Here is a 27,400-nt window from a genome sequence, read left to right as displayed (position 1 = left end):
GCTAAAGAGTTGCTTCGCTTGGCCGAAAGTTGTGAACTGCCGAATTTGGTTTTCTCTGATGAGAAAACATTCGTTGTCCAGCTGTTTGTAAACAAACAAAATGATCGTGTTTACTTGACAAAGAGGTCAGCTGAAAATGTGCACCTTCGGTTGGCTACCAGAACTCAAGCGCCGGCCATGGTGATGGTGTGGGCGCCATAATAGCTCTCCGCTCGTATTAATCGACCATGGCATCAGAATAAATGCCGAAAATATTCTGGAAGGTGTATTAAGGCCTTGGCCACGCAAACATTTTGGCCGCAGACCTTGGACATTCCAACAGAACACCGAACCATCGCACTCAGCACACGCCACCCAAAAATTGTTAAAAAAATGAGGTTCCTCGCTTCATTTCCTGCGCACATTGGCCACCAAAATCTCCGGATACCAATCCGTTGGACTATTGTGTCTGGAGTATTTTGGAAAGTAAGGTTGGCACTAAAAAATACCTCAAGCAAGCGCTTCGCCGGGAATGGGCCAAAATACCGCAGAGCAACACTCGGGCAGCGTGTGGCGGCATCATTGCCCATTTGAAGGCCATAATTCGTGCCAAAAGTGACCAATTCGAACAAATCTAAACTTATTCTAAAATTTGATGCCATTTCCGACATTTTTTGCTTTCATTCAATAAAATTTAAAAAAAATGGAAAAATTATGGCGTTTGACTTTGTTGCAGTTTTTTTTTATCTCAGCCGGTATAGCGAAACCTCCTGATATTCGGTATTTTGATGATTTTAGCCACATTTTCCAATGGAATTGTCTGAATTGTCTGAGTTCCTTCTGAGTACTTTACCCTCTGGAAGGGAAATATCTATATAGGTCCACTATATCGCATAGCCCCCATACAACAGTTTTTATACCAGAATTGTTTCAAATTTTGTATTCAAAGTTCGTAATGACGGAAAATTGTGGAAATGTTACCTCCCGATATTCAATATTTTGATGATTTTAGGAACACAATTCACCGGAATTGTTTCAAATTTCGTATTTGAAGCTCGCAATGGGTCCTATGACGGAAAATTATCTATGTAAGTCCACGTTTTTATATCGCCCCCATATAGCCCATGGTACCTCACAATATTCGGTACTTTGATGATTATAGCTAAATTTTTATGCCGGAATTTCCTCAAATTTCGCATTTAAAGTTTGTAATAGCTAATACAGCCTACGACAAAAACGGCGTATAAAGGTCCACACTTTCGTATAGCCCCCATATAACGATACCTCCTGATATTCCGTATTTTAATGATTTAAGATACAGTATTCACTGGAATTGTTTCAAATTTCGTATTTTAAGCTCGTAATGGGTACTACATCCTATGACGGAAAATTGTCTATGTAGGTCAACTCCTTCACATAGCCCACATATAACGGCACCTCCCTTTATTTGGTATTATGATGATATTACCGACAGTATTAATTTGAATTGTTTAAAAATTCGTATTGAAAGTTGCTAGTGGGTACTACAGCCTATGACTATATGCAGGATCACTTTTTCGTATAGCCCAAAAAAAAAAACTTTTCCTTTGAGCTGTATTTTTCGACGTTTTTTTTTTTTTTTTTTTTTTTTTTTTTGTAAATTTTCAAGTTCCTTCAAAATGGTGTTCATTTAGGACAATATTCAATTTTAAAAAAGTTGACATGAATTTGAAAAATATTAGAAAAAATTGAATTTTTTCTTAAAAAATATTTTCATAAAAGCCCATATAGTTTTTCCTCAGCTCTGTATTAAACATTTAGGGCATCGTTTATTAAAAGGGCGACCATGGGCACTTGGTGAGATTACTACTCTTTGTGAGTTACTAGAGATAGATAGAGAGAGAGAGAGAGAGAGAGAATGGTTATAAAACCTGTTTATCTAATGGATTCAATACTGACCAAATTTACATCAAAAATTAGAAGTAGAATCAGTGACATCCTCTTTTCGGATCTTAGAACAATTTAATATTCAATTTTTTCCCACAAATTCCAATTTGATTTCCATTTTTTCCTCGAGTGTAATCAATTCCCATTCATGTCATAATGTTATCATTAAAAGTTCCTAACACAAGTGCTAACATTTGACGGCCTGGTGCGAAAAAAGTAGGTGGTGTGCAAAACCAAACTACACAAAAAGGAAACCCCCCTCACCATACCAATAGAGGCCCTACTTCGCCTTTTAACACCTGGCAGGAACTGCTAATCCAGTTTTGTTTTTGTTAAAGCTGGTGGTGTAAGCTAATAGCACTAACTCATTTAATAAGGAAAAGACTATATAAGCAAATAGGAGTAGGTCAATGAATTGAGACGTTTGGAAGGTTTTCTAAATGCCCAAAGCTTGCCGAGAATCTACTTTGGAATGAAGATCTAATTCACAGAACCTTAACACGTAGAAGAATCTGGAGATGGATATCTAATTCACAGAACCTCAGCACGTGGAAGAATATCTAAAGGTTCTAAAAAGCAGGAAGAGTCTAAGAAGCAGTTTTTAGAAAAGCCTCTAAAGGTTTTCGGTTCATAAAGAGCCTCAAGAGCAGGGCCAGGCGAGCGTGCTCTAAGCGACTTTTTTTTACAAAATTGGAAGAACATGAAAGAGCTTCCAAAGGTTTTATTTGCCTAGAAAAGCCTCTAGACGCATTCTTGATAGAGAAAAGCCTGTAGAGGTTGTCCATACCTGTAAGGGCTCTCAGCTCACACACAATAAGGGCCATAGCCAAAAACAATGCAAAGGGAGATTAAAAAAATGGGGGGAGTACAAAAACTACCCTTGCTCTAGACATCTCCTTTTACTTGAAATAGCCTCTAGGGGCTTTCCAAAGATATATAGGATTTTCCGGGCTTCTTTACAAGAAGAAGCTTCTGAAAGAAAAAAAGAGAATGTTTCTTTTAGAGCCTTCCAAAACTTAGAAAACCTCTTGATATTCTTCTAAACACATGGCTATAAAGGGCTTTTAAACGTAAAGAGCTCGCATGTGCCTTCTACACATAAAAAAGTTTATAGAGGTCTTCTAAACATAGGAGAGCTTTCAAAGGTCCTCCAAACATAGAGAAAATATTTTAGAGGACTTCTAAATATAAAAAATCTCTAAAAATCTCTTTTCTAAAGGAGCTCTAAATTACTTCTAATAGCTTATACAAAAGATCCTTTTAATTCAGAAGTCCTTTTGGGACATTTTTTTACATATAATACCTTCTGGGGATATTCCAATTACAGAAGATCTACCGAGGTCTTCATATAAACTATAGAAGTTTTTTTCTTAGTGTCCCTCAGGATCAAAAAGAGCTTTAACAAGTTAAAAAGCAGTAAGTTCGACCGGGCCGAACTTTGAATACCCTCCACCATTTGGAACGAATTTGGAAATTTTCCAAAAATAAAATCCTTAAAAAATGCTGTTAAAATTTTAAAAATACCGAATATAGCCGTTATATTGGGGTCTATACGACGTGGACCTACATAGGCATTGTTTGTCATAAGCCATTACCATATTCAAATTCGAAACTTGAAATAAACGGTGAATAATGTAGCTAAAATCATCAAAATATCGGGAGGTTCCGTTATAACGGAGCTGTGAGAAGATCTGGACCAGCATAGACAATTTTCTATCACAGGCAATAGCATCCATTACGAACGTCAACTACGACATCTCAAACAATTTCGGTGGGTGTTGTACCTAAACTCGTCAAAATACCGAATATCGGGAGGTACCGTTATATGGGGGCTATATAAAAACGTGGATCTACATGGCCCATTTACGAACTTAACCTGCCTACTGGAAAAATAAACATGTGTGGAAAATTTTAGCCTTCTCTCTCAATTCTTTCGACAGATAGCGTGATTACAACAGACAGACGGACATGGCTAAATCGACTTAGAATTTTACGCTGATCAAGAATATTTATACTTTGCTGACATAAGTATTTCGAGGAGTTACAAACGGAATGACAAAGTTAATATACCCTCCATAGTATGGTGAAGGGTATAAAAACGCTTCTAAACGTCGAAGAGCTCACACGAACCTTCTGTACATAAAAAAGCTTATAGAGGTCTCCTACATATAGAAGAGCTTTCAAAGGTCCTCCACGCATCTCTTTTCTGAAGGACCTCTAGATGACTTCTAAGAGATTATAAAAAATATCCTTTTCATTCAGAAGTCCTTTTGGTAAATTCTTTACATATATTACCTTCTGGGAAAATTCCAATTACAGAAGATCTACCGAGGTCTTGATATTTAAAGAAAACATACAGGAGATGTTTTCTTTTAAAAAATGTCCCTCAGGATCAATTCGTAGATCCTCAGTTTGTTCTTGAAATGGTTCATGAAAATTTTCCCTTAAAATCCACATTTCATTCTCTGTTGGTCCTTGAAAAATATTCCCTAAAAAACTCACGTTTCAAGCTCTATTTGTCCTTGAAAAATCCATGTGTTATTCTGTGGTAGTTCTTGAAAAATATTCCTTAAAAGTCACTTTTCATGATGTAATTGTCGATATAAAATAATGCTTAAGAGATGCACGCTTCATACTCTGATAGTCTTAAAAAATATATTTTTTCAAACTCTCGTTTCGGTAAAACCTTAGAAAATATTTCGTAAAAAGTTTTAGACTGAAGCTCTAAGTCTTTGAAAACACATGGTTTAATATCCACGTTCCATATAATACCATCAGGGAATATTCCAATTTTTTTCTTTTAAATATTGTCCCTCAGGATCAATTCGTAGATCCTCAGTTTGTCCTTGAAAAATATTCTCTATGAATTTAACATTTCGTGATCTGTTGGTCCATTTCCCTTAAAATCCACGTCTCATTCTCTATTGGTCCTTGAAAAATATTCCCCAAAAAAACTCGAGTTTCAAGCTCTATTTGTCCTGGAAAAACCTCTGGTAGCTCTTGAAAAAATATTCCTTAAAAAGTAACATTTCATGCTGTTATTGTCGATAGAAAATAATTCTTAAAAGATCCACGCTTTAATATTCTGGTAGTAGTTAAAAAAATATTTTTTTAACTCTCAGTTTCGGCTATACCTTGGGAAATATGTCTTAAAAAATTCTTGTTTGAAGCTCTGGAAAACATGATATAATATCCACGTTCCATGCTCTTAAAAATTCACCAGGATATCCTTTTCTATTTCAAAAGTTCGTCATAATTCACAAATCCGACACTCTCTCTTTCTCTCCCTATCTCTCTCTCTCTCTCTCTCTCTCTCTCTGTGTCTCTCACTTAGATCCTTGTACCTCACTGCGGATGTTTGATTTCATTTAAACCAATCGTCATACGACCATACACCGTCATTCAAGAAACTATTTCAAACATTCGACATTAATGTGTTTGAATGAAAAGCTCCTAATGGCTCAACACACACACTCACACTTGAATACATACATGGAACTATATATGGGAATACTTGCAATACTTTCTACAATATATGACCAGCAAAAAGGGAGACTAACTACCTGTAACATACCCAATGAGTGTTGGAACTTTTTTCAATTTTCTCTCTCCAACTCTCCAGAAGTTTAAGAACTTTTCAACCAACTTTGGTTAGCGTTGTTGTTTTTTCTTGCCTTTGTTGTGTAAGAGATGTGTGCTTTGCTGTTTACATTTGAGTTCATTGACCAGTGTGTCGTCATCGCCATGTGTAAGTTTTAGTTGTAGATTGTTCTCCTTAGATTAGCCGGTAATAACATGGAATAGTGTTTGCCGCCACTTCTCAATCCCTGCAGGTTTTTTGAATTGCATGGAATTGCTGTTTGTTGTTGGTATTGGCATTTGAAGAGTAGGAAACTAGGTAAGAAACATCAAATGTTTTGGAATCAGAACATTAATCCAAAGCATTTAATGTTTAAATGATGTTTAAATTTAAGTATAAATCTCTTCAAGATATTGGATTAATTGGCTTTAGAATGTTGAAACAATTGGGTGAAGATGCCATTAAATTGCAACTGGGATTCTTTAAATGGGCTATAAAATCCCAAGGGGAAAATTAATTGCAATGATAAACAAGTAAAAAAGATGTAAGTTCGGCCGGGCCGAACTTTGAATACCCTCCACCATTTGGAACGAATTTGGCAATTCTTAAAAACAATCAAATCCGTTCAAAATTATGTTAAAATCTTAAAAATACCGAATGTAGCTATTATATTAGGTTCTATACGACGACATGAACCTGCGTAGGTAACATTTGTCATAAGTATTCAAATGCGAAACTTAAAAAAAAATCGGTTATAATGTCGATAAAATCAAAATACCGAATATCGGGAGGTACCGTTATATGAGGGCTATACGAAGACGTGGACCTGCACAGACAATTTACTGTCGTAGGCTGTAGTATCCATTACGAACTTCAAATATCAAATTTGAAACAATTCTGGAGAAAAATGTCCCTAAAATCATTAAAATACCAAATATCGGGAGGTACCGTTATATGGGGGTTTTACGAATAGGTGGACCTGCACAGACAATCTCTAGTCATAGGTAATAGCATCCATTACGAACTTCAATTACCAAAATTTGAAACAATTCCGGTGAAAAAATTCGCTTAAATCGTTAAAATACTGAATATCGGGAGATACCGTTATATGGGGGCTATACGAAGACGTGGACCTGCACAGACAATTTTCTGTCTTAGGCTGTAGTATCCATTATGAACTTCAAATGCCAAATTTGAAACAATTCTGGTGAAAAAAATGTCCATAAAATCATTAAAATACCGAATATCGAGAGGTACCGTTATATGGAGGCTCTACGAAGACGTGGACATGCACAGACAATTTTCTGTTTTAAGTTGTAGTATCCATTATGAACTTCAAATACCAAATTTGAAACAATTCTGGTGAATACATTCGCTTAAATCATTAAAATACCGAATATCGGGAGGTACCGTTATATGGGGGCTATATGAAAACGTGGACCTGCACAGACAATTTTCTGTCGTAGGCTGTAGTATCCATCACGAACTTCAAATACCAAATTTGAAACAATTCCGGTGAATAAATTCGCTTAAATCATCAAAATACCGAATATCGGGGGGTACAGTTATATGGGGGCTATACGAAGACGTGGACCTGCACAGACAATTTTCTGTCATAGGCTGAAGTATCTATTACGAACTTCAAACGCCAAATTTGAAACAATTCTGGTGAAAAAATGTCCATAAAATCATTAAAATGACGAATATCGGAAGGTACCGTTATATGGGGCTATACCAAGACGTGGACCTGCACAGACAATTTTCTGTCGTAGGCTGTAGTATCTATTACTAATTTCGAATACCAAATTTTAAACAATTCCGGTGAATAAATTCGCTAAAATCATCAAAATACCGAATATTGGGGGGGGGGGGGCCTAGGGGGACGTGGACCTACATTTTTAAGTATCAAAAATATTCCCTAAAAATCCATTCTCATGCCCTGATAGTCCTTGAAAATGTTAACTTAAAAATCCCCGTTTAGAGATCTGATGGTACTTGGAAAATTACTCCTAAAAAATTCATTGTTCCTTATCTGTTAATCCTTAAAAAAAGTAATCTTTAAAATGCTCGTTTGGAGCTCTGATAGTGCTTGAAAAATTCTCCTTAAAAATGCATTTTTCCTTAACTGTTGGTCCTTAAAAATTCACGTTTAATAATTTCTTAGTCCTTAAAAATATAACCCTATGAAAATCCAAATGTCATCCAATGTTCGTCCTTACAAAATCCAGATAGTCCTTGAAAAGGTTACCTTAAAAATCCTCGTTTAGAACTCTGATACTGTTTGGAAAATTACTCCTAAAAATGCATTGTTCCTTATCTGTTAATCCTTAAAAAAGTAATTCTTAAAAACCTTATTTAGAGCTTTGATAGTGCTTGAAAAATTTCTCCTTAAAAATGCATTGTTCCTTACCTGTTGGTCCTTAAAAAAGTAGTCCCTAAAGATCCACCTTTCTGTCGGTTCTTAAAAATACAATCTTAAGAAAATCCAAATTCCAGGCTTTGTTCGTCCTTAAAAAATCCAAACAGTCCTCGAAAATGTTACCTTAAAAATCCCCATTTAGAGGTCTGTTCCTTATCGGTTGGTCCTTGAAAATAAAATCCTAAGAAAATTCAAATTCCATCTTTAGTTCGTTTTTAAAAATCCAGATTGTCCTTGTAAAAAATATTTCTTAAAAATCCATGTTTCACGTTCTGTTGGTCCTGGAAAAACATTTGTTTTATAACCCACGTTGGTTGTTCTGTTGGTAGTTGACCGGATTTCTTTAAAAATGCAACTTTCATGCCGTAAAAATCCTTGAAAAAGGTATTCCTTAAAAATATGCGTTTCATGCTCAGTTGGTCTTTAAAAAAATATACCTTAAAAAGTCTCCGTTTCATGCTCTTTTGCTCCTTACAGGATGAGATGTAAAAAACTGCAAACAACTTCAGACTGATGTCATTTCTAAGTCACTCGTCCGACAGCTGTGAAAAATTATTCCAGTGACAGCTGAGTATATTGTCCACAAGCGTACAAAAGCATTTTGGTGAGAATTTTCCAGAAAAAATAGGTATTCGTGATGGAATTCAAGCGGGATAGTGTGATTTCTTTATATTTGGCTGGAAATCCACAAATGGCTATCGTTGGAGCACTCCAGCATTTAAATGTGAATAAATCTTTTGTGTCTCGTACCATCGCTCGTTACCGTGATACTGGTTGTGTGGCCCGATATCAAGGAAGTGGACGGAAGAAAACAGCAACATCAGCAGAAATGGTTCGAAAAGTAAAGAAGCATTTTGATCGAAGCCCGCGTCGCGTGAGCTGAACATATCGCAATATTCCATTCGTCAAATATTGAAAAATGAGTTCGGGATAAAGCCATTGAAATTCCAAAAAAGTGCAAGAACTTACACCGCAACAGAAATAAAATAGACTCTGAAGAGCTAAAGAGTTGCTTCGCTTGGCCGAAAATGGTGAACTGCCGAATTTGGTTTTCTCCGATGAGAAAACATTCATTGTCCAACAGTTTGTAAACAAACAAAATGATCGGGTTTACTTGCCAAAGAGGTCTGCTGAAAGTGAGCACCTTCGTTTGGCCACCAGAGCTCAAGCGACGGCCATGGTGATGGTGTGGGCCGCCATACCTGCCGATGGTCGCTCTCCGCTCTGCTCGTATTAATCGACCGTGACATCAGAATAAATGCCGAATATTATGGAGAAAAATATTCTGGAGGGTGTATTAAAGCCTTGGGCACGCAAACATTTTGGCCGCAGACCTTGGTTATTCCAACAACACTCCAAACCATCGCACGCAGCACACGCCACCCAAGAATGGTTACAAAATGAGGTTCCTCGCTTGATTTCCAGCGCACAATGGCCACCAAAATCTCCGGATAACAATCCGTTGGACTATTGTGTCTGGAGTATTTTTTGGAAAGCAAGGTTGGCACTAAAAAATACCCAAGTGTCGATCACCTAAAGCAAGCACTTCGCCGAGAATGGGCCAAAATACCGCAGAGCAATACTCGGGCAGCTTGTGACTGTTTCATTGGCCATTTGAAGGCCATAATTCCTGCCAAAGGTGACCAATTCGAACAAATCTAAACTTATTTTAAAAATGTGATGCTATTTCCGAAATTTGTTGCTTTCATTCAATAAATTCAAAAAAATTTAAAAATTATGGCGTTTGTTGCAGTTTTTTTTATCGAACCCTGTATATTTCTTAAAAATCTGCGCCCCATGCTCTAGTAGTTCTTGGAAATTTATTTTTAAAGATCCACAATTGAAACACAAGTAGTCTTTGAAAAATGTTCCTTTAAAAATCATTCTCTGTTAATGCTTGAAAATTCTCATTCTGTGCTATATAGGTCCTTGAAAAATATTCTTTCAAAGTCCGCTTTTAAAATTCTGGCAGTCCTTGAAGATTTATTTCTTGAAAAAATCCTCGTTTCATGGGCTGTGAGTAATTGAAGAATATTGCTTATGGGTCCACATTTCATTCCCTGCTGATCCTTGAAAAGTATTTCTTAAAAAATCCGAATTTCACACTCTGTTGATTCTTAAAAAGAGTTCATGCATGTTAGTCCTTGAAAATGCATGTAACATGGACTCATAGTCCTTAAAAAAATTTTCTTAATCTATGTAGGTCCTTGAAAAATTTTCCTTAAAAATCTACTTTTCATGCTGTGTCCTAGAAAATATGAAATCCAAGTTTTATGCTCTGTTGGTCCTTAAAAAGTAGTCCTAAAATATTGTAAAAAAAATCTTGGAGCTCCAAGTCTTTGAAAAAAGTCCCCATATTTTATGCTCTGATAGTCCTTGAAAAAGTACTCCTTGTAAAATCCACGTTTTATGCTCTGGTAGACCTTACAAAATATTCCAGATGGTCCCTGAAAAAATAATTTTTGAAACAATTACAATTTAATAAAGATTTTATGTATTCTTACCTCTCTTCTTCCCTTCCCTTCTTACAGAATTTTGATATACTGGTCATGCTCCGATAATTCATGCAAAATATTCCTTCAAAAGTTCACATCCGAAGCTCTAAAAGACCCTGAAAAATATTCGTTTTAATTTAATTTATATATGTATTAATTATTACCTCCTCTTTTCTCCTCTCTCTACTTCCAGAGCTTCGTTATACCAGTCAATGTTCGAGTGATTGATATCAACGATAATGCACCGCAATGGATTGGAACACCCTACACCCTTACCCTATCCGAAGTAACAGTGCCGGGTACCCGCATTCTGCAAGGAGCCAAGGCCGAGGATGCCGATCAACAAGGACCATTTTCCACAGTGGAATATCAAGTACTGCCGGGTCCCTATTCAGAATATGTACAATTCCTAAACCCATTAGAGGGCACTTTGGTTCTGAAAAAAGCTTTAGATTATGAGCAAATGCAAAATTTCACAGTGAAGCTGAGGGCCCAGGATCAGGGCACCCCACCTAAATATTCCGATACCGTGCTAAGGGTGGTCATTACCGATGCCGATGATCAAAATCCCAAATTTCTAAGGGAAACTTATAGTGCAGATTTACCCACAGATGGAAGGCCAGGTGATTTGCGTATACGTCCGGAGCCGTTAAAGGCCATCGATCAGGATGAGGGTATTTGTGCACCCATACAATATTCCATTGTCCAATCCCAGGATACAAAATATTTTCGAATACATCCGCATAATGGGGTTATAACTCTGCTCACACCCATTGGATATTCGGATTTGACAAATGGTGCAACGCTGGTAGTGAAAGCAACACAAATTGACAATCCCGATCGTTATGCCTTGGCAACGGTTACACTATCGAGGCCTGGTATTGGGACGCACAGCGATTTGAGTGCCTTGACTTTTGTCCAGAAGAAATTTTTTATGCGGATACGAGAAGACACCGCCGTGGGGAATCGTATCTTGGCTTTGCCCACCAATAAGCCAGGGAAACATTTGAAATACACCATACCGGATCCGGTGAATGCGGAATTTTTCACAGTCGGCTCTTTGGGAGAGGTTATATTGGCCAAGGCATTGGATTATGAGAAAATGACAAAACATGAGTTTCAAGTTGTGGCCACAGATGGCATGACCAATACCACCGCAGAGGTGACTTTGGAGGTGACCGATGTCAACGATTGGGAGCCAAGATTTCGTGAGACCCACTATGAGTTTATTGTGCCGAAGAGTGTGAGTAAAACACGTTTCTTCCAAGGGATTGCAGCAAATTAATTGTTTGTGTCCTTTTTTTCTTACAGCAAACCTTACAATCCAGATCGGAGTCCTTGGATGGTGTGGTAATAGGCAAAGTGGAGGCGGCAGATGGTGATCGCAATGACAAACTGGAATTGTCGTTAAGGGGACAACATGCTGGCCTATTTGAGATAGACAATACCGGAAACATTTATATGAGACCCGAACAGTTACAAACTCTAAATGAATCCACAATACACCTGATTGCCATTGCCACCGATACTGGGGTGCCACCACGCAGCACTTCAGTCCCTGTATCCGTTACCATGGAAGGTGTGGCCTTGGCCCAAGCCTCATGGAGTAACAGCATATTGGGCATGTTTGGTATAATTGTGGCTCTCTTCATACTCATCATACTGGCCTTGACGTGTTACATTGTACACTACAAAAATAAGGCGCGAAAGACGACACCCACATTGGGACGCAATCGGGTGCACAGTCATGGTCACAGCACTGTGTCATCGGCAAATTTGGTCACCCACGAAAAAGTGGCGGGGAATGGAAATGGAGCCACTGTGACAAGTGGTAATGTTTCAGTGCTGCATATGAAACATAATGGAAATATATCCATGGCGAATCCTATAAGTAATGGTGGAGTCTATCATCCGCCGCCGAGTAGCAGCTTAAGTAGCAATATGGGCATGGGAGCAACCGCTATGCTGGCAGCAAGTTTGGAGAGGGAACGTGAGCGGGAGAGGCAGCGTGAGAACTATGCTGCCACTGTGAGAAGTGAGTAAAGGATTCAAATTGATTATATGCTTTGATAGTACTTGGAAAAAATCTGCAAAAAATGAATTTTTATAGCTCTGATTTCCCGGAAAAAATATATTGTTTAAAAAATTCTCGATTATATGTGTGATACTCCTCGAAAAATTGTTGTTTAAAACTCATCCGTTATACCTCCTGATAGTGCTTTCAAATTCACTATTGTAGCTCTAATAGTCATCGAACGGAAGTTTAGTGCTCTAACAATGTTGGTTAAAAATCCATGCTTATAGTTCTGCTAGTCCTCGAAAGAAGGTTTTTTTAAAATCCAAAATTACAGCTCAAATAGTTCCCAAAAATATTGTTTAAAAGTTCACGATTACAGCACTAATAGTCCTCTAAAAATATTCTTTAAAAGACCCACGTTTATAGCTCTGATAATCCTCAAATAGCTCTCTAAAAATATTCTTCAAAAGATCCACTTTTATAGCTCTGATGATCCTTGAGAAATTTTCTTTAAAATATCCACGTTTATAGCTCTGATAGTCCTCAAATAGTTTTCTAAAAATATTTTTTAAAAGACTCACGTTTATAGCTCTGATAGTCTTCAAAAAGTTCTCTAAAAATATTCTTTAAGAGATTTGCGTTTATAGCTCTGAATGTCCTCAAATAATAGAGAAATATTCGCTAAAATATCCAAATTTATGGTTCTGATAGTCATCCAAAAAAATGTTTATAATTCCACAATTTCACCTCCAATAGTCCTCTAAACACATTCTTTAAAAGACACACGTTTACAGCTCTGATGATCCTTAAGAACTATTCTCTAAAAGATCCACGCTCGTAGGTCTAATTACCCTCAAAAAATATTGTTTAAAAATCGACGATTACAACACTGATAGTCCTCAGTTATTTTTTTTTTTTCAATTCACGATTATAACTCTAATAGTCCTTGAGAAATATTAGCTAAAAAATTCACATTTATAGCTTAGATAGTCTTCGAGAATTACTGTTTAAAAATCTACGATTATAGCTCTGATAGTTCTCGAAATATATTTCTCGAAAATCCTCTCAAAAAGATCTACGCTTATATATTTAATAGTCCTCAAAAATATCGTTTAAAATCGACGATGACGATGGTATTCCTCGGTTAGTTTTCATTTTTCCAATTCACGATTATAACTCTAATAGTCCTTGAGAAATATTCGCTAAAAAGTTCACATTTAAAGATCAGATAGTCTTCGAAAATTATTGTTTAAAAATCTACGATTATGGCTCGATATAGCTCTCTCCTCGAAAATCCAAGATAGCTCTGATAGTGCTCGAAACAAATAGTATTTAAAAGTTCGCGGTTATTGCTCGGATAGTCCTCTAAAAATATTCTTTAAAAGATCAACGTTTATAGCTCTAATAATCCTCGAAAAGATATTGTTTAAAAAACCCTCGATTATAGCGCTGATGGTCCCCCAAAAATATACTTTAAAAGATCCCATAAATGCTCTGGTGGTTTTGGAAAATTATCTTGAAAAGATCGACCTTACATGATCTGCTGGTCCTGGAAAAATATTATTTAAAAATCCACGTTACGTGATTTGATGGTCCTTGGAAAATATTCTTGAAAAATCCACGTTACATGAATCGCTTGTCCTTAGAAAAATATTCTTTAAAAAATCCACGTTACATGATTTGATGGTCCTTGAAATATATGCTTTAAAAATCCACATTTCATGCAGTCCTGGTCTTTGCAAAACCTTGGTATTTGGAAACATATTCTTTAAACAAATTCACGTTACATCGTCTGATGGCCCTTAAAAAATATTCTCTAAAAATCTACATTGCATGCTCTGCTGGTCCTTGGAAACGTTCTTTAGAAATCCATACTTTATATTCTGTTGGTCCTAGAAAAAATATTCGTTAAAAATCTATTTCATGTTTGGTTTGTGCTTAAAAATATAGATCAAACCCCAAAAACATTCTTCAAAAATGTTCCATTAAATCGTTCTTCAATGCATCCACGGACACCATTGTCCCCTCTTCTACATTAACTAGTCCGTATTACACAGGTGTTCTTAAGGTGTCCTATATAAATAAAAATTAAGACATTAAATATTTTTCCTTCAAAATTTTAAAATTTCTCACATTATTTATCAAATTCCTTTTTCAGGTATCGTTTCAAGGGCCTCTGCCAATGGCCAACTCTACGAAGAAGATGAACTGGAAAATGATTCACTGTCACAAAATTCTCCACATTCGGCGGAAATCAATAATAAGAAAAGAGCCTGGGAGCCACCATCGACGACAATGTCTCAACAGACGGGTATTACAACAATCACCTGCGCCAATGGTAGTGTAACAAATGTTGGTGTTAATGGGGCCTCCAGCAATTTGGTTGCTTCCGATACAATGGGTTCATCGGAAAATAATTTAACGGTATATTTTTAAAAAAATATATCTAAAAGATAAGAAAAGAAACTGTGCTGTAAATATATTTTGTTTTTAAAGAAAATGGTGTTAAAATATAAAAGTCTACTACTTACGTTGGTGGGTTAGGTGTCCTGACCTCAAGTTTTTGTTTTTCCTTTAATCTTTTTTTTCTCGTTGGATAAGCTAATATATAAGAAAAATTATTCATAATTCATGTTATTTAATGCGATATAAATTATGTAAGTTTTTAGATTTGATGTGTAAATGGAAGGCCAATGCAGAAGGGATATAGGTCGCGTCTAAAATTCTTAAAAAAAGTAATCATAATTATTTATCTTGCTGGTGCATATATTGACAAACTTACTGGTACATATATTGCCCTAAGGCCAATCTTTATTTATTTTTCTATTGACTTCTTGTGTCTCCTGCATTGGTTTTCCGACTAAAAATAATGAAATATTATTCTCTTTGTTTTAAGAACTGTGCAAAATACTCTCTTGACTCCATTTGTAAATCTTTAGCTTCCATTATAAGATATTATTGTTATATATAAAGATAGACTAATTTAAAAAACATATATAAAATGACGAATAGTAACCTTAAAGTAGAAATAATATTTATTTAAAGTGTTTATAGAATTGGTTTTAAATAAATAAAAAATATGAAAACAAACTTACGATACTTTCATTATTCACGGGGACGAAATTGTATGGAAGTGCCTAGTAGGTGGAAAATTCAGACATATATATTTATATTTGCCTATTTAGAGCTGCAAGTTATCCTTCTTTGCACTTAACTTCAGAAAACATTTTTCTTTAAATCGGACCCTTTTTTGATATAGTTGGCACGAAATGTTACTACAGCATCTGAGAAGCCGATTTGTGTCCGAATGCTTTTGCCGAAAATACAATTGCATGAAGAATTATTCCTTCCTAAACTCAAATCAGGCCAACATTTCTTTACCAAATATTTCAATAAAAAATCCTTGAAATCGGATATTCAATAGATTTTTTTTTTTTGAAATCCACTTAGTTCGATCTTAGGCATAGGAAAATTCATTGGGGCTTAGGAACCTAAATATGCGACGCGGTTCTCAGTTCCGTACCCAACACGGCGAAACAATTGTTATTATTGAAGAGCTTAATGAATTTCTGTCCTGGAAAAAATCAAAACCAAAAAAAAATCAGACCGAAAAAATATCAGATCGATGCTGATGGGTTTGAGGGAAGAAGTTGAGGAAGGAAGTATATGATGTTAAAATTGAAATCTAACTGTAGGGGACATAAGGGTTGGGGTAAACTTGCATGTTAACAGCGAATTATAATTCATTTTTGTTGTGTTTTTAAACACCAGAATAATTTACTTACTACAAAATAGGATTTCTGTACTTGCCATTGCATTAATTTAATGTTTATTATCCAAATCCCAACAGTCCATTCCACTTATCTTAAAAAAAATTCACCCAAAATACTACCTTGAAATGAAATGCAAAAAAGGTGAATAGGTTAACTTAATAAATGAATTAGCCACTTACCCGCTAATGTATCGCATCGGGCCCCAACGCTTGGTAAACCACTTTTTCATAATCTTCTGTTAACTGTTTTCGTAATTTCCTTTAAATTTGGGCACAACTCCTTCAAAGCTATAATTTTGAACAACAACAAACAAACATGACTGTCTTTTTTTATAAGTTTTCAATTATTTAAAATTTGACTCACTAATTCACTGCCTTGAATATGGGACCCTAACGGTTGGGAAGCAATTTCATCATGGCCTTTGCAACTATTTCGGTTTAATTCCAGCACAATGTCTTCTAATCTGCATATTTTGTACAAAAAGTAAATGATACTCTCTTTTATTTAATTTTCCAATCAATTCTGATGTATTTTTCAATGGTATTTCAAATTCTTTCAAAACAATTGCTAAGCTTATTGGAAACTTCCTTTTTCTTCTATAGAAACTCATAAAGTTGGAAAAGGCGTTACAAAGCGCGCCGATTTAAAACCCAAGCCGCTATTTAAAATAACGGCGTTAATCACAAATGGAACATATGCAAATCATTGAAGAATGATGACACGGTCATCTGTCAATCACTGCAAAATAATTCTTGATGTTGCAAACAGATGTTTCTGTCAAGAGAGGAGAAAGAGAGAGAACACCTATAAGGTCCCTCAAAGGACAGACGGAATAAGGGAATTTATTCAAAAAATAAACGATTCCTTTAAAAAAGTAAAAATCTATTAAATTATTGCCCAATATGAATAACAACCTAACAAATAATGCTGCCGCTGGTAGTGGTGCCACAACACCCGGTGGTGCAGTAGTCAATGTCGAAGAAAATGTCTCGCTGCTTTCGGAAATCTCCGATATTATGCGTAGCTTTGGTGACAGTGACCAACCGCGAATGGAAAGTGTTAAGCTGGTGGAACACATACTACAACAACAACTGCGAGGAATGTTTAACGAAGCCTCTTTGGTGGCTATGAAACGTAAAAACAATCCTTGTCCCTCACAGGCTGACTTCGAGTTCCTGATGCGCAATCATCCGGTGAAAATTGCTCGTATGCGTAAACATTTAAAGGATATGAGAATCCTTAAGAAATTTCTAAGTATACGTACAGGAAGACCACAAGATTTTATGGAGGATTTAGATCAACAGGACTCCGATGAAGAATTGGGCATTGATGTACCCGAGATGTACGATGAAGATCGAACGAGAAGACTTTTTCGAGCCGATCGCATATCACAGATATTAAGTGGCCAACAATATTTGGAATTCAATGAGGCACGCAAGACTTCGTTCTATTGTCGTCACGGGGAGAAAATCAAAAATAAATTTCGCCGTTTCCTTGATCTCCCGGCTGATTTGAGAATACCCACAACCACAATGAATATATTGGCATATTTTGCACATGAAACCATTGCAGTTATTGTGGATTATGCCATATTGACTCGATTGAATTCATCGAATCGTATTACGGAGCCGTTTAGTCGTGTCACCTCAACGGGTGCATCGCCTGCCATGATGCACATTTGCCCCGAGGTCACCCAGGGTCGTGGCATGGAAGTTGTTAAGCCCATAAGTGTTCAGGAAATTCACGAGGGCATTCGACGTTTCCGTCAAATGACCAGCAAAAAGGTGGGCTTCTATAGAAGTACATGCGATACGGATTTTCGACGCTCCTTTTTGGCATTGTAAGGCGTGGTGTTCGTGGAAAGTAGGTATTTAACTCTTTTTTTATAAATTCTCAATATTTGAATGAATTTAGTACTGGTAGATTTTAATTATTTTGCCTGATTGGATACTCGAAAAAAATAGTTTTAAGTTTTGGAATTAAAAATAAATAATAAAAAAGAGTAGATGACGCCTAAGTCATCTTCCGAGGAATACATGACGACTTCCACCGAAGATTAGACCACTTCTTGGGTCATCCACCGAAGAGTAGATCAAACCTTGGATCATCTATATGAATTAGTTGACGCCTAGGGGCATCTACGGTAGAGTAAATGACGCCTAGGATCATCTACGGTAGAGTAGATGACACCTACGGTCATCTACGGTAGATTATTGATTGGATACTCGAAAAAAATAGTTTTAAGTTTTGGAATTAAAAATAAATAATAAAAAAGAGTAGATGACGCCTAAGTCATCTTCCGAGGAGTGCATGACGACTTCCACCGAAGATTAGACCACTTCTTGGGTCATCCACCGAAGAGTAGATCAAGCCTTGGATCATCTATATGAATTAGTTGACGCCTAGGGGCATCTACGGTATAGTAAATGACGCCTAGGATCATCTACGGTAGAGTAGATGACACCTACGGTCATCTACGGTAGATTAAATGACGCCAAGGGTCATCTAAGGTAGAGTAGTTGACGCCTAGGGTCATCTACCGTAGAGTAGATGACGTCTAGGGTAATCTACGGTGGAGTAGATGACACCTACGGTCATCTACGCTAGAGCAGATGACGTCTAGTTTCATCTACGGTAAAGTAGGGTTATCTATGGTATGGTAATTGGTTTAAAATAAATGAAAATGTTTTTTTTTCTGTAGCGAATTTAATCATGATTTCTTGAAATAAAACAAAATATTTGTAAAATATTCTAAAACAAATTGAAAAAAAAAAAAACTATTACTACTATAAAACAATAAATATCATTCATTCATCAGTGACTTCTTCTTCAACCATAATGGTAAATACTTCTTCTTCTTCGTTGGGCGTTAGAGTTTCTTGATAGTCTATTGTGCCACCCGCCAATTGAACTTCTCTTCTATGAGCTTTGGTCAACTCATGCTGTTTCATATGGTGTTGCAGGCGAAAGTCTTTATTACAATATTCGCAACGATATAGCTTGACTTCGGCATGTATTAGCTTGTGTTTCTTTAGCGAATGGCCATAACTGAAGGCCTTGCCACAAACATCACAGATATAGGGTTTTAGGCCCTGGTGGACACTAAAGGATTTAGAAGAGTATAACGATCTAATTTTTGTTGCTATTAAAGTGAATTTCGAACTTACGCTTCATGGGCTTTCTTCACAGACTCGTAGTAAAATGTGCGGGAACAGTATTCACATTTATGTGGTTTACCTCCACTGTGGGAGAACATGTGTTTACGCAATAATTCTCTCATGTGAAACTTCTTATCACATAATCTGAAAAGGATACAAAGAAGAAATGAAATACCTTAAAGATAAATGATGCCTGGAACTTACTCGCATGAATATTTTGGCCGTTTATCATGGCGCTGGCGATGTTCCATCATGCGACCCCGCTTGGAGAAAACATTTCCACAAATATCACATATATAGGCATGACTACCATCTTCTCTGGACTTCCCTCGACGTCGTGTTTTCAAGGGCATTACATTCAATTCATCACCACCATTAGGTTTCAAATCGATTTCAATTGATTCGACTTTTTCCCTATCACCACAACTTTCATTCTCTTTTCCTTTTCTGGCAAGTTTCGGCTGTGTTTCATTTTCATCAAACAGGGAGTTATCCTTAACAATTTCAATTGTTGTCTTACTCTCTTTTAATTTGGAACATTTCCGTTTTTTCTTTGGCGTATTGTGACCAAGCTCTTGATTTTGCAGCACCTCATCCTCAATGCTTTGCTGTATCACATCGATTTCATGCTCTGAGATAATTGATGTTATTTCCATTTCATCATCATCATCATCATAATTATGGTCATTATCACCTTCATTTTCACTATTGGAACAAAATTCTTCTTGATTAAAATCATTTTCTTCATAGTCTATGGTTTCTGTGCGAGGTTCTTCATTGTTGTTTTCATTTGCTTCAATTTCTTCTTTATTTCGCATCTCTAGATTGTCTCCCGAAGTCCTAGCATCTGTTCTATCTTCTATTACAACATTTTCTACATAGGTAGAGGTTTCCTCCTCGCAATTTCCGGGACTACTCGGCGTTCTTACAGCCTCCTCATTCTTAATTGTTACATTTTCGTTTTGAATTTCACTCGTCTGAGGTAATGTTTCATTCTTCTCCCCTTCCTCATCCTGCTGATGAGGTTTTTTGATTTCTCCCACATAGGACATTAGAATTTCATGACTCTGCAGAGCCTTTTCGCGAAATTCAAACGCCATACTCAGGGACATCTCACAGTTCTTACAAATAGTCTTTGGCAACATTGTGTGTTTATCTTCCTGCAATAGCCAATCATTTTATTTGAAATACATCCAATACCACTTCTATTCATCACTTACCTGTTCCACCTCTATTCCCGTGACTTTGAGCAACATTTCATACGGTGGCTCATCTTCTTCGTCCACTGGTTTGTACAGCGAACGCAATTTCTTGGCCTTACCCAAACAAATGCGACAGCAGTTGGCAGTCAGCTCACACAGCATGATGAAACAGGTTTTTATGGGTTAGTTTAATTCTAAGGATTAGTATTTGTTTGTTTTAATAATGAGTCTCCAGCTAGATTTCCATTGTTTACAAGTGAGGATGTCGTCTGACTTGTTCAGAGTTGTCAAAAGTACCCGAAGTAATCGTATACAAAAATTGGGTAGTTGTTGGTTTATCAACAGCTGCTTGTTTTTTGTGACAAATGTCAGCTGTTTGATGCCCAGAGTTGTATTTGCTTGTTTTGTTGGGGATGCACATTAGCTGTGCTTTTCTACAAAGTGAAATAATACAAACTTGTGAATATGAAAAATATAGAAACTTTTGATACAAAAATAAATGTGAAGCAAATTCAAATATCTTCCTTCGTTGAGGCTAAATTCTAATGGGCAACGGCGTCAAAATTCTCGTGCGGCTCGATTATTTCTTTATAACTTGACATAAGCAAAGCAAGAAACTGTCTTTAAAGGTGCAAGTACATAAAAAGCTTGAAATCATAGCCAGGTATATTAATGTCAAACTATAATGGGAAACGACGGCAGGGTTTTAGTGCGGCTCTGTAATCCCTTTATGAAATGTCACAAAATTTGCCTAGCCATAACTTCAAGCTTCTTATGTATATGCACCTTAAGGCCTAAAATTTGATTAAAAAACATTTGGAACAAGATGAAAGGTTGCTCAGTTCAACAAAGAAAAATTCAAATCTAAACGTGAGTCTTGCTGTGTCAAAAAAAAACTTTTAAACATGCAACAAATGTTTTTTTTTTTTTGGTTTATTGAAAAGTAATTGTTGGATAGGTACCCGTAGTACCTATATACCAAGACTAGTTTTGCTTACATATTAGTGCAACAAATGGTTTTGTTTATTATATTTTTTTTTGTCAAAAAATTATTTTATTGGAAAAAAACACAAAATATGAATGGAATATTGGATTTTTTCCATTGAATTTTTATTTCAGTATAGGGGGGCAGTATTGTTTCCAAACGTTTTAGATTTGTTGCCTGTTCACGTGGAAAATATGAATTTCTGTTGCATCAAATTTTAAAATAATTTTCATTTTCATTCAATCGCGATGTTTATATTATTTAAATATCGAAGAAAAATGTCAAATAAATGTGCAACGCTTGTTGCATGACATTTTAAATAACTCTGATAGGTGTAGCCACGACGGCAAGGTTGTATTTCAGTAGTGTTTAGAAAACTGTATTACCTCCTTATTTTACAATGGATTTTTTGATAATTAACGACAATTTTTGGTGGATTTAGATTTAGTCTGTTCCAGAACTGCAAGAATATAAAAGTTTTTACTACGATAACCGATTTTTCCTTTATTATATCTACCAAAATTGCAATACTAGTAGATTCTTTCTGGTTCTGGAACAGAGCAATTATTACCAGATTTCATACAAGATTTAAAATAAAAGTACGTTTACACTAAAACGACTGGAATTTGACTGACAATTCCACTGTGTATGTGTCAAATGAAATCGAATCTCGAATCCAGTGGATTTAATATGACAGTTGAAATCCACTGGATCTGTTGTGTGAATGGCGTTTAAATGTGGTATATCAGATTAAAGTTTGCATGTAAACGCTGTGCTTTATTGAAATAAGCTTACTTTTGAATTCGGGATTTCCTTTTTATGTAGTAAATACATTTTTGAAGAGAAATGGTAAAAAATAATAACTTTTACACAGCTGCTGGGACAATGAACTGTCAAACCAATTTTGGAATTGAAAATGTTGTATGAATATCAGAACAACTTTCGTTATGCGTCGTATGAGAAAACATATAAATATCTACTTAATTTTGACAAAACATTTTAAAATTTTTGACATATCAACGTTCCCAAGCGTTGATGCATCTACCTGTATTGTTCTACCATGCTTCATTTTTTTACAGTGACATCTTTAAAATTTTTGTAATTAATTTCGTGGAATAAATCTGTAATTATTTCTACAAAAACAGTTTGAAGCTATAATGGAAACCTGTCCATTGCCATTTTATTGCCATAGTATCAATATAAAATATGGGAACATGAATTCAGTAAACTTTACTTTAATAATTAAAAGAAAATGGTCTGAACTTTTGCTTATCGGACAGTGTTTATTTAAAGGAAACTTGAAATAACGAAAAACGTTTTATTCTTCCGACTACATCATTTTTTATCTATTGGAAAATTTTTGTAACCGGCCATAGCACCATTAGTTCATGGTTTTCCCATTTCAAATTAATATATCCAGGTATGCATTTTCTTTAATTTACCTTGTCCAATTTAAAATAATAGAAGACATGTTCCCATCACTAATTTGTGTGTATATACATTTTGATGATGAAATAATGTTGTATGTATAATTCAAAAACTTCAAACATTTAATGGCACGAAGTTGCCTTCTTAATTCTATCATGGCAAAATTTATTATTGTGGGAATTTTTGCAATTTGTCTATTTTGACTGGACAAATTGTGTAATGTTGTTTCACTTTAAAATACGTTGGAACCGCGAAAAAATGTCAATAAAAATTGCATATTTGTATGTGAAAGTCACTTCCCCTGTGACTCTGATGATGTCAATGTCCTAAGTATTCTGCCACATTGTGCTCATAACAAGTACTTATAAAATTATTTACATTTCCTTTCGTTTCACTTTTAATTCCTTCTTATATTTATAATTTAATTAATTTAAGAAGGATGCTTGAAATTAAAGCAAGGAAAAAATAAAAATTAACAATTTACACTAAAACCCACGTTTTTTCTAAAAATATTAACGCATTAGAAATGCAATCCGAGTGGCAGGCAAAAAGTAAATGGAACAAACACATTTAAAATTGTAAGCCTTTTTCAAATTCAATCTTTGCACAGTGTCCAGAAACTAAAACTAAATTGCAAGAATATTTTGTAATATTTTAAAGGTGAAACAGAAACAAATTTCGTGCTTCGTTAAAGTCAAATTATGAAGCTTAACGGCGTCACAAATCTGGAGGGGCTCTGGCATTGCTTCATAGTTTGACATTTGCAATGTAAACAAATTAAGTGAAGCGCTGACTGTATTTTGAACCTTATAGCTATAATTTGTCATCAAATGGCAAACAAATACAACTTTTTCAATAAATTATTGGTTTAAAATCAAAATGAAAAAAAAAAAAAAACAATAAATATGAAAAGATAAAATAAGAAAATTTAATTGGTTTTGACATATCTACCATGGTATAATTAAGAAGGTGAATACATTTCAAAGGAGACTATCCATATCTGCATTTTCTGTAATTTACCTTATCAAATTTCACAGAATAAAAAAAGTTTCCCATCTCTGATTTCTGTCTATACAATGGATTTAAAAGAAGTAAAATTTTTGACAATTAGATGTTATTAAATAAATATATTTTGTAAAAATTGTAAACATATGATTGCAAGACTTCACCTTCGACCCAGATGATTGTTTCCCCATTGTTTTAGTTTACATTTCGAGCTAATTTTGAGCCTTTTTATACCCTCCACCATAGTATGGAGCATGGTAGAAGAATATAGGTAGACGCGTCGACACAGCTGCTGGGACAATGAACTGTCAAACCAATTTTGGAATTGAAAATGTTGAATGAAAAATTATTTAAATTTGTAAAAATTGTAAAAAAAACGCGAATTATAGTAGCCTCCGAATGACGTAGTATAAGAAAACATATAAAAATCTACTTATATTTGAAAAAAAAACATTAAAATTTTTTTGACATATCAATGCTCCCAAGCGTTGATGCATCTACCTGTATTCTTCTGCCATGGTATGGAGGGTACATTAAGTTTGTCATTTCGTTTGTAACACCACGAAATATATTTTATTTTATATTTTAGACCCCACAAAGTATATATATATTCAAGATCAGCAAAAAATTGTATGTCGATATAGCGATGTCCGTCCGTCTATCCGTCTGTGGAAATCACTCTAGCTTCCGAACGAAATGAAGTAGGTTGATAAAATTTTACTCAAATGTGTATTATGCCTGCAGGACTTTTAGTATTGAAAATGGGTAATGTAGGTCCACGTTTTGGTATAGCCCCCATATAATGGTACCTCAAATTTTTCGGTATTTTGATGATTTAAGCGACATTATTCACCGGAAATGTTTCAAATTTGGTATTTGAAGTTCATAATGGGTACTGTGCAGGTTCACGTCTTCGTATAGCCCCCATATAACAGTACCTCCCGATATTCGGTATTTTGATGATTTTAGCGACATTATTCACCGGAATTGTTTCAAATTTAGCGTTTGAAGTTCGTAAGGGATACTACAGCCTATGACAGACAATTGTCTGTGCAGGTCCACGTCTTCATATGATTTTAGCGACATTATTTACCGGAATCGTTTCAAATTACGTATTTGGAGTTCGTAATGAGTACTACATTCTATAACAGAAAATTGTCTGTGCAGATCCACGTCTTCGTATAGCCCAAATATAATGGTACCCCCACGATATTCGGTATTTTGATGATTTTAGCGATATTAATAACCTGAATTGTTTGAAATTTGGTATTTGAAGTTCGTAAGGGATACTACAGCCTATGACAGAAAATTGTCTGTGCAGGTCCACGTCTTTGTATAGCCCCAATATAGGGGTACCTCCCAATATTCGGAATTTTGATGATTTTTGCGACATTATTTATCGGAATTGTTTCAAATTTGGTATTTGAAGTTCGTAATGAATACTACAGCCTATGACAGAAAGTTGCCTATGCAGGTCCACGTCTTCGTATAGCCCCCATATAACTGTACCTCCCGATATTCTGTATTTTGATGATTTTAGCGATATTAATAACCTGAATTGTTTGAAATTTGGTATTTGAAATTCGTAATGAATACTACAGCCTATGACAGAAAGTTGCCTATGCAGGTCCAGGTCTTCGTATAGGCCCCATATGTCAGTTCCTCCTTATATTCGGTATTTTGATGATTTTAGCTACATAATTCAACGAATTTTTTTATTCAAGTTTCACATTTGAATATTGTAATGGTTTATGCCTATGCAGGTCCACGTCGTCGTATAGACCCTAATATAACGGCTACATTGGGTATTTTAAAGATTTTAATTGAATTTTTAACGGATTTTATTGTTTTCGAACTTCGGCCGAACTTTAAAGCTTTTTTAATAGTTTGGTTTAAAAATTCGTCGTAAGAAACTTTTTTTAAAACATCCTTCGTCCATGTACACTGTGCAATTTCATAGAGGTATTTAAGATTACTCGCACACCCCACACAGTTCGTACACACACACACAGGCAACTGCCACTTTTCAATACCCGTTATAACTGAGGATGAGAATATTTTTGAGATGTGTTGATTATATATCGCAAAACACCACATCGTATCTATTACGAACAACATCGCTATAAATACGAAGACTTTTGTCGATTATAAGTGTGTGTTTGTATGAGTGTGTGTGAATAATACTTAGACAACAAAAGCCGGAAACGGAAACAACCACGAACAAGCATGAAAGTGTGTGTGTGTGTGTGTGGAATGTGGGCCCCGCACATGTTGGCCGGGCAAAGCATTCAAGGCTGCCACTGAAGTGGTGCTGGTGGTGGTTCGCCTTTCATTCATTCATCGTCTTGATTTTACGGCTCTTAACTTAGCAGTCGTCTCATTGCTACCTTCATTCCAAAACACCCATGGACTTGGGACAACAATTTGTTGAAAGTGAATGCGGAGTAGGCAAACCCAATATATCAATGTACCAGCGAAACAGTAAAACCATTCGCCAGCTACGTCTACACTGCAATTATGAAAAGTGTTTCGAGTATCGCAGGAGGAAGAAGGCAACACTTTCGGTCGATTGTGTGTGTGTGTGTGCATGTGTGAACAACAACACTTTCCCTCCTTTTGAACACCCTGGCCAATGTTTCAGTTCAGTTTTGTTTTCATTTCACCCACATAGCAACCCACACACGCACACACACACACATGGATTTACAGGATATTTCTACTCTCCTTGTTCTAGGTCCCTGAAATTATGAATTTTAATTTTTCGTATTTCGAAAACTGCATGTTGCCTCGAATCTCGTTCTTATCTTAAGATTTGCTCCGCACTTCATTTGCATTTATATTATGGCGGACTCCTTGAAACGCTCCGTTCTATTGTCAGACTATCCAGCGTCCATTGTCTCGTTTACCCCTACTGGCCATAACACTCAGCCAGTTAGTCATTGTAGCTGATGCTGTAGTTGTTGTTGTCGTTGTTCTTTGGATAAAAAAACTCAGCAGCGTTTTGTCCATTAAAACATTTTAACTACCGAAATGCCTTGGGGTCAGACTGCGCCAACTACACTTAGTGCTGTTGTTATTTGACAACCTACGAGAAGAAGAAGCAGCAGAAAAAACGAAAACAATGGAGAAACAGAAAAAAAAACATCAAATGTTTGTTTAAAAGATTTAGTCCAATAGTTGGTCGGTATGTGTTGTTGTTCTTGTTGTTTTTCAGGACCACAGGAAGTTAGTTTGTAAAGCAAATTAGGAGGACTCTTTAAATAGCTGTGTGTATAAATATATACATATATGTGTGTATGTATGCTTATGTGTCCATAATTTTTGACAGCACGTGTCATTAGCCTGAGGTAGCGAAGACCTTCAACATATCTCCTAAAGGATAGAGGAACATCAACTATTCTATTTATTATACGGAAACCTTTTGCAAATAGAA

At 35.8% G+C, this 27,400-nt stretch overlaps 3 protein-coding genes across 3 annotated transcripts in view; 2 read left to right on the top strand and 1 right to left on the bottom strand.

The window, feature by feature from the left end:
• The window catches only part of LOC131805620 (protocadherin Fat 4-like), a 46,433-nt gene extending 30,996 nt beyond the window's left edge, over positions 1-15,437 (top strand). The window contains exons 3-5 of the mRNA XM_059129010.1: positions 10,593-11,642; positions 11,711-12,434; positions 14,575-15,437. Coding sequence (XP_058984993.1) covers positions 10,593-11,642; positions 11,711-12,434; positions 14,575-14,852 — 2,052 coding nt within the window. The 3' untranslated portion in view covers positions 14,853-15,437. The remainder of the gene's footprint in view (positions 1-10,592; positions 11,643-11,710; positions 12,435-14,574) is intronic.
• Positions 15,438-17,019: 1,582 nt separating this feature from the next.
• On the top strand, positions 17,020-18,200 carry LOC131805623 (transcription initiation protein SPT3 homolog). The gene has a single exon (XM_059129015.1). The coding sequence runs from the start codon at positions 17,092-17,094 to the stop codon at positions 18,031-18,033; it is 942 nt and encodes a 313-aa protein (XP_058984998.1). The 5' UTR covers positions 17,020-17,091; the 3' UTR covers positions 18,034-18,200.
• Positions 18,201-18,980: 780 nt separating this feature from the next.
• Positions 18,981-20,857, bottom strand: LOC101890257 (zinc finger protein 98). Its single transcript, XM_005184991.4, has 4 exons — positions 20,568-20,857; positions 19,552-20,507; positions 19,357-19,491; positions 18,981-19,291 (listed from the first exon to the last, which is right to left on the bottom strand). Exons 1-4 carry the CDS (start codon positions 20,709-20,711, stop codon positions 18,997-18,999), a joined length of 1,530 nt encoding a protein of 509 aa, XP_005185048.2. The 5' UTR covers positions 20,712-20,857; the 3' UTR covers positions 18,981-18,996.
• Between the last annotated feature and the right edge of the window lie 6,543 nt (positions 20,858-27,400).

Source organism: Musca domestica, unplaced genomic scaffold (assembly GCF_030504385.1).
Source record: "Musca domestica strain aabys unplaced genomic scaffold, Musca_domestica.polishedcontigs.V.1.1 59, whole genome shotgun sequence".
In the NCBI taxonomy this organism is placed as follows: Eukaryota; Metazoa; Arthropoda; class Insecta; order Diptera; family Muscidae; genus Musca; species Musca domestica.
This window is presented reverse-complemented; position numbering and strand designations above follow the sequence as displayed.

Excerpts from the sequence above, each read along its gene's own strand:
- LOC131805623 (XM_059129015.1), top strand. The coding sequence starts at position 17,092 with ATGAATAACAACCTAACAAATAATGCTGCCGCTGGTAGTGGTGCCACA.
- LOC101890257 (XM_005184991.4), bottom strand. The coding sequence starts at position 20,711 with ATGCTGTGTGAGCTGACTGCCAACTGCTGTCGCATTTGTTTGGGTAAG. Across the intron at positions 20,508-20,567 it reads CGGGAATAGAGGTGGAACAG|GAAGATAAACACACAATGTT; the intron begins GTAAGTGATGAA and ends TGGCTATTGCAG. Across the intron at positions 19,292-19,356 it reads GTGAAGAAAGCCCATGAAGC|TGTCCACCAGGGCCTAAAAC; the intron begins GTAAGTTCGAAA and ends TAAATCCTTTAG.